Source organism: Mya arenaria, chromosome 15 (genome assembly GCF_026914265.1).
Source record: "Mya arenaria isolate MELC-2E11 chromosome 15, ASM2691426v1".
Taxonomy (NCBI): Eukaryota; Metazoa; Mollusca; class Bivalvia; order Myida; family Myidae; genus Mya; species Mya arenaria.
The window spans coordinates 35697626-35710485 of record NC_069136.1 but is presented as its reverse complement, the minus strand read 5'-3'; the positions used below and the strand labels follow the sequence as shown (position 1 = coordinate 35710485).

At 35.9% G+C, this 12860-nt stretch overlaps 1 protein-coding gene across 1 annotated transcript; it reads right to left on the bottom strand.

Annotated features, from left to right (window-relative positions):
* Positions 1 to 530: 530 nt before the first annotated feature.
* Positions 531 to 12748, bottom strand: LOC128220210 (uncharacterized). Its single transcript, XM_052928499.1, has 5 exons — positions 11624 to 12748; positions 10346 to 10625; positions 9546 to 9741; positions 8127 to 8255; positions 531 to 2500 (listed from the first exon to the last, which is right to left on the bottom strand). Exons 1-5 carry the CDS (start codon positions 12526 to 12528, stop codon positions 2496 to 2498), a joined length of 1515 nt encoding a protein of 504 aa, XP_052784459.1. The 5' UTR covers positions 12529 to 12748; the 3' UTR covers positions 531 to 2495.
* Between the last annotated feature and the right edge of the window lie 112 nt (positions 12749 to 12860).

Here is a 12860-nt window from a genome sequence, read left to right as displayed (position 1 = left end):
CGTAGTGGTTTAAAAGAATATGCCACTTAAAGATTTTTTTATTTTTAGTAATGATAGTCATCTTGTGCAACAAAAGCAGAACAAATAAAGCAATTTTAGTATAGGGTCACCAAATGATCATTCTTGTAAAGTTTTATCAAAATTGGCATAGTTTAGGAGATGTCATTTGAAGCAGGTTGACACACCACGGACAACGGACGTAAGGTGATCCTAAAAGCTTCGTGCTCAGGTGAGCTCAAAATGGTATCATTTTAACGGTTATTCATTTTGCATTTTAGATATAAATATATTTTACAATATAATATTGTCTACAGAAAATTATAAGCATAAAAGTTACACTATATGATTTTTTTTCCATAATTTGACTGAAAAGAACATTGAACAATAAATGGTCTGTTTGTTTAACCTCATTTTTAGTTTTTAATTATGACATCTTCAAATTAAGAATTTCAAGAGCTTTCCAATGAAATATGAACGATAGGTATATGACCAGAAATGATGAAATTAAAAAAAAAATGAAATTTCTGTTTATATACATTTCATATAGAAATCTACTGATATTGCTGGACTATCAATATTGCCAACTCTGTGCATCTTGCATGTGCCCATGACATAAAATGGGAACTTTGTATACAGTAATACACGATTTGAAACTATGTAAGAACCAGAACAATGTATTATTGTTACATTACGGTAAAAATTCAATGTGCCTGATGATGTGCTGGGCACAAACCTTACAATTCTAAGAATCAATGGCAGATAAAATTCTTTGGGCATGACCAGCATTTGCCTGGATCAGCTTGGGTGCAAGATGTCTCATGGATTATGCTATTCAATGACACACAACACATCAGATAGTAATACATTGTAACACAATTTGGCTGCAATATTATCTGCATTTTTATCTTGTAATTGCAAACATATATGTATATGAACCTTCTAACATTCATATGTATAATACTAATACTGACCAGACCATGTCCAAAATGGAATGAAGATACCAATCTTAAAGATCATTAATTAATAATAAAAAAGAGTAAAACAATAAATGTCCACAGTAGCACAGCTTTACTTTTTTTCTCAAAAATATGTAAAACTTGTAAAATGTGATAGAACTGTTGAACTAAATGAAATGTGAAAGTTGTAGAGGACTAATTGTAGTTACCTTGAACAAATATTTTTTTTTATGAAACAAGAGCCGTAATGCCCCAATGCTTGTCTTTTTTTTGAAGGTCACCAAGAAGGTCACACTCAATGAAATATTAGCCATTTGAAAGCTCTTGCCATTTGCGATAATAAATGGCAATGTTATGGCTTACATAAAAGTTTTTGCACGCCGTGGCTGACGATGGCGCAGACAATATCGACAACCTAGTGATCACAATAGCTAAAAAAGATCAGTATGTTTAAGTAATGTAGTGACTCTAATACTGCTCCAACGTAATTGACAACTGTGCTTCTGGACCTTAAATATAATGACACAACAAATGAAAAAAAAAAACTGACAAAAGTAAGAAAATAATGTTTAAACAGGTACAAATAAGGTCTGATGTACAACAAGCAACCATCATGCATCAGCAACCAGCATTGACTTAGACCAAACTGCTCTTGAGATCGAAGTCTAAACTGGGCCATGCTGTTCATAAGAGATCTACAATAATTACTGGTGATTAGCAAACAGTGTGACCCAGATCAGACTGCACACCTTGCACCCAGACTGATCCATTAGTCAATGCCGATGCATGGCAGGTACAAATACAAACTCGCTTGATGAACTAGAAATATGTCCATACAACACAGATGCCCCATGCCAATATTTGTCGCAAAATGAGAGTATACAATATCTCTATATGCAACATTGCACTTACGACCTTGAACTTATTCTGTGACCTGAAAATTCATAGGTGCCATCTACTGGTCACAGCCAACTACACTATGTTTCTTTAACTTAGGCCCAACTCTTTCACAGTGTTTGAACATACAAGGTCACTTTGACCTTTGACCGAGTCACCTAAAAACAATAGAGGTCAACTAAAAAACAAACCTCCCTATTAAGTTTCACAAAGCTTGGCCCAACGGTTCTCCAGTTATTGATTGGAAAAGCAATTTCCTCCAAAGGTCACTGCGAAAACTAAACAGTGAAAGTCATTTATAATTTCAAAAACACATGTCTTTGCAAAGTCCAATTCACTCATCAATTTCTGCATTCTGACACAAACAATGTTCATGATCATACAACTGTAAACCAATGGCTTTATTTTTTTTAAATTACCCTTATCTAGCAGTGGTTGAATTCAGTTCATATTTTTTTGTATTTTCCTAATTTGATGTTGTTTATTTTTGTCCGAATAACAGCTTCTGATCTGCCTTGCAACACAGGATAACACTTCTGTGCTTTCCTGATCTCCATTGTTGAAACGTTTTTCTGCATTTTTATCTGAATGTCAAAGGCTTCCCGTAGAGCACTCTTCTCCTCTTTCGACCATCGTTTTTTTTTATCCTGAAATATTAAAAGAAAATGCAAATTCTTATATCTACTTAAGGCGTCTAACTATATTTGAAGGCTATAAAATGCATTTTTTTTGTTTTTAACTTATATTAAAAGACAACTTTGTTATCTGCGTATTGATACCATTTTTATGCAGATATGATAAGTAGATATTGCATAAAGCGCCGTTTGTTTCAACGCATCGCGTGTTTCTACTTTTGTTTTCGCCGCGCTGTCATATTGGGAATCGCAGTCACTCAGTAAGAGGGGCGCCTACGGGGTAATCAGCGCATTGATACAGTTGTGCGATTTATTGCCCCTTATTAAACAGATTAACGGCTATGAGAAAGAATACTGTTTGTGATTAAGCCTCTGTCATTCATTCATTTAACTGCAGTTATGGGAAACAAACGAAACAAAAAGGCAATTACGAAATTTGATGAGACAGTGAAAGATAATTTGAAAGAAATACGCCGTGGATCTTGGTTTACGGGACCCGTGTATGATGATACGGGGAGTATCTGCATAATATATAAGTTATTTCTGAATTACCAACCAATTTAGAGCATCAAACAACATATTCCACAGTTTGCTTCACCCATCGGAGAAATCGTTTAACATGTGAAAATTAATGTCTTTTGACATGAAGCGTGACTATGTCATTTAAAGATCGCAATTATCATTGGTTACTTTGACAGTGGCCAACATAAGAAAGGTGCATTTTAGGTACATGTTGTATTGTTTGAGAAAGGTGTTGAGAATAATTATATTGCGTTAATTATGTAACCGTAACAACCCATTGAAAACCATCAACACATTAAAAACAATATTAACCACGCTTGGAATAATGTTCAAATGCACTGCACTAAAATGCATATTATTCTTTTGTATGGAAAGGGGTATATAATAGGCCATATTAAAATTCCTTTTCAATTCAATTGGCGAGGATATTTACAATATCAATGTTGAGTAACGAGATAGTATTATATTATACTATACGGTAAAATTCTACTTTAATAATATATAATTATTTTTAAAAGAAATTTCAGTATATTGAAAAAAAATATTATTAAAAGAATGATTATGAACTTGCCTTTATTCAAAGTATTTTATATGTTATTTAGATCATTTATTTCATGTATTATGTAAAATACGACTTGAAAATAATTTTAATAACAGAACATATATTTTATATTTACTTATTTTAAGACATTTCGTGTATCTTAATTATCACAAATGTTTAAAAGAACATTAATTAATGTAATTTCATGAAAAATAACTAAAAATCAAAGTCATGAAGGGCCTGAATAGCAGCTCTAAGAGCTGTATGTTATTGTGAAAGGATTTACAAACATGTTTACCGAGTGAGAAATGAGGAATGTTTCTAGATGTGTGACCATGTTATTTTCACAATGCTGAAGGAGACTGGCATAGGCGTTGGTGAGCATGTTACCCTTGTAGGTTTGGAAGAGGTGTAGGTTGGATATTTAATGTGACAGTGTTATACACAATGGCGACAATAACACAGGCATTGTATACAACACATTTATGACAAGAATCATTTTGTTTAGTAAAAATAATGAGCTGTTATTGCTGCATGTGACATGGGAGATTGATAAGTAATGAAAACAGATGATTGGAATTTGTTTGTTTATTAAGAAACACCAACAGGGTCAAGTCTTGCAGTACGGTATATTGTTGAAAGTTATTCCTGAGACTCTTTTTAATGCAGGCATTCAGGCCAAGCTGTGATGTTCCTGAGTTCAGCCTGATTTTCATGAATTCCGATCCGCTTCCCAAGTCGCTGACCCATGTGACTTTTCCTCCAGTAGGGTCACGGCAGGTGACCTCATTATTCAAGCAGAAACCCACGGGCTCGGTTTCTGCGAGGGTTTGAACGACGCTGCTTGGATCACAGATGGGAGGGATAGCCGCTGAGAAACAAAACAAACAAATAATTACAATAAAGTGGAAAGAATTGAGTGGATAAAACATTTTTTAATGATTCATTGCAATTTTATGTCATTGAACCCTTAACACTATTTGACAGCTCTGTTAAAGATGTCTTATGAAAACAATGATGAAGGAAATGGTGCATTTGCTCATGACGAGCAAAACAATTTAATGCTCCATTTTCCACAATATTATCAAAACTGTAAACGAGAGGACCATAATGGTCCTATATCGCTCCATGTTTTTCGAGATATCAAAATTCTTTGAACAACTTTTGTAGAGGTCCACCCAAGGATCATTCCTGTGAAATTATTTTAAAATCTACCCAGTTGTATTGAAGAAGAAGATTTTCAAAGTTTTCTATATAGCCATATAAGGGAAACTGGCCCCGCCCTTGGCGGCCATGTATTTTGAGATATCAAAATTCTTTGAAAATTTTTGGTAAAGGTCCACCCAAGGAACATCCCAGCCTAGTTTCATCAAATTCCATCCAGTGGTTTAAGAGGAGATGTTGTTTTTAAAGTGTGAACATACGACGTACAACATATGACATACGACGGTCGGAGACCGATCACAATAACTCGCCTGAGTAAACTCAGGTGAGCTAAAAACTGAAACATTCCTTGCACTTAGATAATATGCAACCTTTTCATTGGATGCCTATATTGTGAATGCATCTATTAATAACCTATATATATTAATAACCTATATAACCTATAGATGAACAAGTGTGCTTAAAATGATAAATCTTTGACAAAAAATGGTGAATTTCTTCACCAAAACCTTTTGAGTTATCACTAATTAGAATCGTCTTGAAAAGACGATTCTAATGAGTGGTAACTCCATAGGGTTTGATGAATAAATAAGAATTTTACAAAAGTCAATATGCATGTTAACTGGGTCCTGTATGAGGTAAAGGATATAAACAACTTACTAATTATATCAACAGTTATGGTAACTAGGAAGGCAAAGGTCGGATCATCAGCCTTGTCAAGGTCATAAGCTTCAACCTCCACAGTGTAGGTTGACACTTCTCGAGCCAGCGCCTAGTTCAGTACAATGTGACCCGTTGAATTCACCATAAACACTGAAAAAATACACACACAGTAAACACTGAAAAAATACACACACAGTAAACACTCAGTGCTCCAGATAGTCATGTGTACAGAACACATTTTTGACATAACTTCTTTATATTTTCACCAAACCCTATCGAGTTACCACTCATTAGAATCGTCTTGAAAAGACGATTCTAATGAAAGGTAACTCAATAGGGTTTTGTGAAGAAATAAGGATTTTAGTTTTTTTAATACGCACGTTATCTGGAGCATTGACACTGAAAAAACACACACACAGTAAACACTGAAAAAAACCACACACAGTAAACACTGAAAAAATACACGTTTTTGTTTATCATCTTACTCCAAAGAAACTCATAGGACATATGTAGCAACTGTTTGTTGAAATCATTGTGGGAAACAGAACATTGATGTAAAATTGATAAAAAAACTCTCATTGTTCATACTATAAAGGGATTTTACACTTACATGATTGTATTAAACACTAATAATCAGCACATTTCAATTTGTTATATGACAGAATATAACATTTGTGAGCTTTTAATCTGACATTTATTAATCATTTTCTTTAATTTGCTTAAACTCAGCAGAAAGCTAAGAGTGTACCTTGCTGTGTGGTATCCTTCAATCTGTATCCTATTCTGTTGTATTGTCCCGATGAGTCCTCATTGGAGCAGCTCAGGGTTCTGACTAGAGTGCCTACCGCATCTGTCAGCTGGAGTAAGAACGTTGCAGAGGCCTCTGTACAGACTGGTGGATTAGGGCCTGACCGCTATCCCGTGATTCACCGCTCCATCATCACAGCCAGACAAACACGTGACATCGGAATTTATGGCCCGTGCCTTACCATACGAACGAACGACATGCCGTCTGAGCGGTATTAACAAGCCTAATTACAACATTTGTTGATTATTTTGTCGGACGGAGTCTATGAATTGGTTTATGTGATGATTGTCGAAAGATCTGCAACTTGATTAGCCGATAGATATGGATTATTGCCCTGATAACTTGTCTGATAGGGTTTTAGATCTTTGTGGGCGTGATTTTAGAGAACTGATTTTCCAATCGTTTGGAGTTTTTGAATTGGGATAGTTTTGTTATTTGTTATCTGATTTTCACGCGGTTTTCGGCACATCAAAATCTATCCCCCGGGGAGGGAACCGTGTCACAGAATTTTTATTGTCCAATTTAAAAGAAAGTTGTGTTATTTGAAGTAATAGAGGGTAATAAAAATAGCAAAAAAAATGGTTATTTCTCAATATCTTTGAAACGCATTCGGATATCAAAATTTTGTGACACGGTTCCCTCCATATTGATATTATTTACAATACAAAGTTTGTTTGAATGAAATTGAAACACAATTGTAAATTTTATCGCAAATCAAAAACTTTGGAATGTGAACAATTTTCTTTTCATAATTATGACACGCAAATGCAAATATTAAAAATATAAACCTTAATGACATTTTAAAACAGTACTTTATCGATGTATATGCTTTAAACATCATTAAAATATTCAGAAGTGTGAAAAATCTATAATAGGCTTCAAATATAGTTAGACTCCTTAAGTTTAACACTGCAAAATAGAGGGCACAGATGGAATATTTCCTTCTATACATATAAAGGTGGACCACATAAATATATACATATAAAGGGTGTGGCCAATATGACCCCAGTGGCATAATATGAGCAGACTTCAAACCTCTAGTTAAAATAGTGGCCAAACTCTGTACAGGTTACTTCATATTACACCGTTATGAACTTTTCAGCTCTAATACATGATGTGATATGCATCAAAAAGTCATTATTGACCAAGGCGATAGCCGAGAAGTTTTTAAACTAATATTAATAATAAACTAAGTGAATCCTAGTGTTTCCCAATACAACCCTATGAAAACTTAGCAACACTGGGGTAGTGCCAATTATGACCCCAGGCCATAATTTGAACAATATTGGTAGAGGACCATAATACCATACTACATACATAATATCAATGCTCTAACTCTTGTGATTTCTGACAGGATTTTTAATTTTTTTACATGATGTCACAATTCAACAGCCACCTGTTCAAGTAAACTGGTATCAGGATTGTGTCAAACCATCTCTCCAGTTCACTGACATAAGGATGTTGTAAAAAGTGGTAAATGCCATCACAATTCCACAGCAACCTCTTCAAATACACTGATATGAGAGTGCTATTTACTATCACAACTGTCAAACAAAGGCCATAGTTCAATAACCATTCCAACTAGAGTAATCAAACTTGATTATGGCAGTAGATGTGATAGTGGAGCAGACACATGTGAAGTTTCAAGCTAATACATTTGACGTTTTTGTTATATTCATGATAAAGTGTTTGCATGCTAAACATTAACCAAGGTGTCACGCCTGGGTGAGTACGATAGCTCAGACTATTCTTCTGATAATCAGGTTCATTAAAATGACCTAGCTGAGGCTAATACCCACAGCCTTCACATCTGAGGAAACTGTATTATAACTCAACCAACCTGGGCTGATTTTAGTTTCATTAAAGAGAAACTTCAGTTTTTAGTCAGTCAGGACACAACACTTTTTACAGCTACAAAAGTATTCATATGAAATAAATACCTGTACATGCATGAGGCTTCTGTACAGCTTCTGTTTCAACTTCAGGAACATCCTCATAGCTGTTGTCTGGTTCAGACAATTCTTCAAATGACCCTGCTTCGTAAGGTTCAGGTTCAGGTTCAGGCAATTCTGCAAGAAAGGATGTGTTGCTCTGCTGAGAGTGTGTGTGGCAACTTTTAGCATTATTTCCGTCATATCATGGCGGTCAGTTAACCTACTCACCGTTCCTGGGCATACTTAGGGCTCGGGCCTAAGCTGGTAACTAAGCACAAACCTGCACCAGACTGACCACTACCCTACATAAATCAGAAGTAGTGGAAGAATAACAAGAGCCAGACGGAAACAACTGCACTCTTGACTATTCGAAAAGTCAGAAATGAAGCAAAGTAAACATATTATGCTCATTTTAAATGCGACATTATTTCAACTGGGGAGTGAGTCAGGAATTCGATCTAATCCTTCCCCACCAACAAGAGGGCCATGATGGCCCTGAATCGCTCACCTGCGTATCAGTTGCCTCTGTAGAGGGTCCATAAATTTTGCACCACCATATCAGAAATAAATGCAAACAGAACCCAGCGCAACTGTTTAATAAGTGTAGTGTAGTCTATTTTAGCAACAGAGAACTTGACCTTAACACAGACAACAAGGTAGCAATCCAAAGTTGTGTCTTAATATTAGCTACCCACACACCAAGTTTGGTGTCAATGGTCACAGCTTACTCAAGTTATTAAGTGGAAACTGAATTTCATTTTTAGCAACCTGAGTGACCTTGACCTTGATCACAGACACCTAGGTAGGAATCCCAAACTGCCTCTTGATATAAGCTACCTATATACGAAGTTTGGCGTCAATAGGCCAAAGCAAACTGAAGTTATTAGGTGGAAATTGAATTTCATTTTAGCAACAGTGACCTTGATCACAGACATCTGGGTAACAATCCCAAGCTGCCTCTTGATATAAGTTACCCATACTTTAAGTTTGGAGTCAAAAGGCCAAAGCAAACTCAAGTTATTGAGCTGCAACTGAATTTCTGTTTTTAGCAACAGTGACCTTGACCTTGATACTATGGTCATGATTTGAACAATTACTGTAGACATCAGTGCCAGGATGCTTCAGGACAAATTTGGTTAAAATCCATCTAGTGGTTTAAGAGGAAATGTTGTTTAAAGCAAATTGTTGATGGACGATGGATGCCGGACGAAGAGCGGTCACAATAGCTCACCATGAGCCTAAGGCTCAGGTGAGCTAAAAAAATTGACTGCATGTATAGAGTAAGGGGTAAAGTAACTGACAGTTTAAGGTTTAAAAAATACTTGTTGTTTAACAAAATCTTAAATTTTTTGCACAGTTGAGCTTAAGTTTTAACCAGCACAGATACTGTGAATATCCTTATTCCTATATTAGCTAACAACTTACCATCAAGGCTGACCGACGAAAGGTTGCGACCATTAAACCCCTGTAGTTTACCATCTTCTAAAGCTAGAAGAGCCCTTGCAACTTTTGTTCGTTCAAGCACTGACGTCGGCATTCTGTACACTTCAGTATGTATGGCAACAGAGTGTCCCATGTGATCAGCAATTAACTTCAGCTCATCATCTCTCATATCCATTATCTGTAAAATATGATAACCTATCAATTAAGAGTGCCATGGCCATGCTATAATCTATGGCATGTGATCTTAGACTGGTCAGACATCAGATAGTTACAGAGTTTGTTCCCGACCCAATATGGGATATATGGTTAAACTGTTCTGTGGAATAATTCCTATGGAGCTTGCTGGCTTTATCAAGTCTTTTAGGCTTGGTCATGCTGATCATCAAATATTAACATGTAATACTTAAAAACAGGAATTATGCTGTAGAAAAAATAGGGTTGGTATTTCAGCAATTTTTTAAGATGGCCCCTTGTTCACAAAGAAATTGCAAATCTGGATCAGGATAAAGATTTTTTTACTGTGAATTTCTTCCAAACCAATGTTTGAAAACAGGAATGACTCCAAATGAGTGAAAGAATTATAAAGAGAAATGCAATGATGCAAAGTGGTTTTATTTTATTGATGTCTTGAGACAGAAAATGTTGATTATTGATATGAACTGAATTTAATAAATTTGGATCAGGTAAAATTTCAGGATCATTGAAAAATTGGATAATGCAAGACAGTGAACAATTGGACATTCGCTTCCCCTTGCAGCAAAAATTTTAAGAGACCTATTTACCTGAGTAGTAGTTGCCAAATACTTTCTCAGTTTTGTTGTCCTGACCCGTTCTGGAAAGGCAAGATTGTGACACTTAGATGTGACCACTCTCAGTGCTTCACAGCCATCCTGTGGTGAATCTGTACATCTGGAGAATAGGAACGTGTTTGTTGATGGTACACCAGCCTGTGCACGAACCATCAAGAGGTGCGACAAACCTTCCACCATGTCGGTGCTTAGAATTACAAACACCTTCCTCAGTCCCCGAGTGCTCTTCCCTCTTACCTCAAGAAGTTCCATTCTGAAATGATAAAAGTAACTACTACCTACAATAGCAGAAAGAATGCTGACACTTATATGTTTGTCAATAAATTACTGTTTTTCCAATACTACCTACAATAGCAGAAAGAATGCTGACACTTATATGTTTGTCAATAAATTACTGTTTTTCCAAATGTAACGTTTAATTCTCCAGCATGTGTTTGATGACATCAGTACTTTTGAGACCTCAAAAGCTGTAATATTATCTTTAAAAGAACCGACCAGTATCTGGTAAGAAAACACAAGTGCCACATTTGTCAGGGTAAGACAAAGTGAATCTACCAGTCCCATGAGTTGTAAATAAGGAAATCTCACCCTGAGGGTTAGAGATATATGTTCAAAAATGAGGCTTGCCTTAGTTTTTGGACATATATTAATTATATCTAACCGGAGGGGTCAGATTTCCTTATCCACAACTCAAGGGGGGGGGGTAGATTTGTTTTTTCTCACCTTTAAATTAATCTGTAATTAAAACACAGATTTGAAATTGTGAAGTACAGACAAACGGACACCGAGGCGATAACAAACTATGTTCCTTTGGGAGTATAAAAACAAACAAGTGTGACCAATTGACAATTTAAACACACAACTTGTTACTACTGCAAGTGCTGTATCGTTAAAATAGTAGTTGACTCTTTCAGTTATTTGGATATGCATATTTTCAACATGACTAGCTTTTTTTCAAATTCTTACGAATGAAAATTAGTCTGTCAGTAGTAGTCAGGTAGTTTGAGACAAATTTATCTCAGACTGGTATTTTGGCGGACAAATCTGTCCAAAGAGTGAGAAAAATTCTCAGTCCTTGGGGAATGGTTTTGTTACAGTTCTCTTGTGCCTCAGAGTGCACACAATCAAAGCCCTTGAATCGAGAATACCTTGTCTTACTCCAACAAACTTGAAAGGTACTTATAATTTGATACACTACTAAAACATCTGAAATCAGTTTTGAATGCCATAATCAGGAATATTGAGCATTACCTCTTTAACAGAGCCTTTTCACTGACAGCCAGGGAATTGTAGATTTCGGTGTTTGTGTCTAATTCATCTCCTCTTATTCGCTTCTGGAAGTCACTCACTTTCAGCTCAGAGACCTCATTTACTCTTCTTTTGTTGAAGAGTGCTATGCGGGCGATCAGTAAGTGTGTTATGTACACATACTCGGGATATGTTGGTGCTGGGTTTTCCATTTTTATTTGTATTTCTTCCACAAGAATTTTTTTGAGGGACACCAAATCTTCAGTAGAAGGAAGTTCACATCTTTTGTTCATTGCTTTTAGACGCTTGCTTCTGTTGGCGACTGATGAAACCTTTCCCTTCCACTCGGCATCGAACATTTCCGTGAACTCGTTTGCCTCTTTTTTCCGCCCACAGTCCTGTCTGCGAAGGCACATGCTTGATTTCAGCAGGCTTACCTGTTTTATATAATGTCCTAAGTTTAAGCCCAGCTGTGATGAACCAATTTCTTGATACATTTCTTTCACAGTTTTTGCCACCAAATCAAATTTTTGAGCACAGATGAAATGGCTTAAAGGATAGCTGAACAGTTCCTCTCCATTTAATCTTACAAGCAGTCTGGCTAAGCTTCTCATTTTTGTTCTCACATTGTCTTGGTCTTTCAGTCTTTGCTCTTCTAGTGGTCCCAATCTTCCCAGATGATACAACCCAAACTGTCTTATTAACTCATCTTCCTGACAAACTTTCTTCAGACCAGGATTTTCTTTGGTTTCTTTCATTTTATCAATAACTTCATCTAACATTTCAATATCTTCATCCTGTTGTTGAAGAAATGGGGCTATTTCACATCTAGCTTCTCTAATGAAGTTTCTCTCAGTGTCATTTTCAGCCCCATCTGGTTTAAACTGCAGGTTTTGACATGTGACCATAGAAGTTTGTGATGGTAAAAACCTTTACAAAAACGACAGTGAATATAGTCATATGCATTTGCTGGGACGCCTGGTCTCCTGTACACAATCAAATTCCCCTCTCCTTTCTGAAGAACCTGTTAAAACAGAATAAAGATGTTTATGATAGTCCTGCATATATCTCCAAAGAAAATATGCTGTAGTGACATTTTCTTTAGATATTCATGATTATAGTGTTTGCACACTTAACTTTAACTGAAAACCAATGATAACAACAGGATGAGTATTAAAGCCCTTCTTATTCTTCAATGGTCAAGCTGAAGGAACCTGTGGATCGAATTTGAAGCTTAAAG

Excerpts from the sequence above, each read along its gene's own strand:
- LOC128220210 (XM_052928499.1), bottom strand. The coding sequence starts at position 12,528 with ATGGTCACATGTCAAAACCTGCAGTTTAAACCAGATGGGGCTGAAAAT. Across the intron at positions 10,626-11,623 it reads GAAAAGGCTCTGTTAAAGAG|AATGGAACTTCTTGAGGTAA; the intron begins GTAATGCTCAAT and ends TTATCATTTCAG. Across the intron at positions 9,742-10,345 it reads ATTTGGCAACTACTACTCAG|ATAATGGATATGAGAGATGA; the intron begins GTAAATAGGTCT and ends CATATTTTACAG.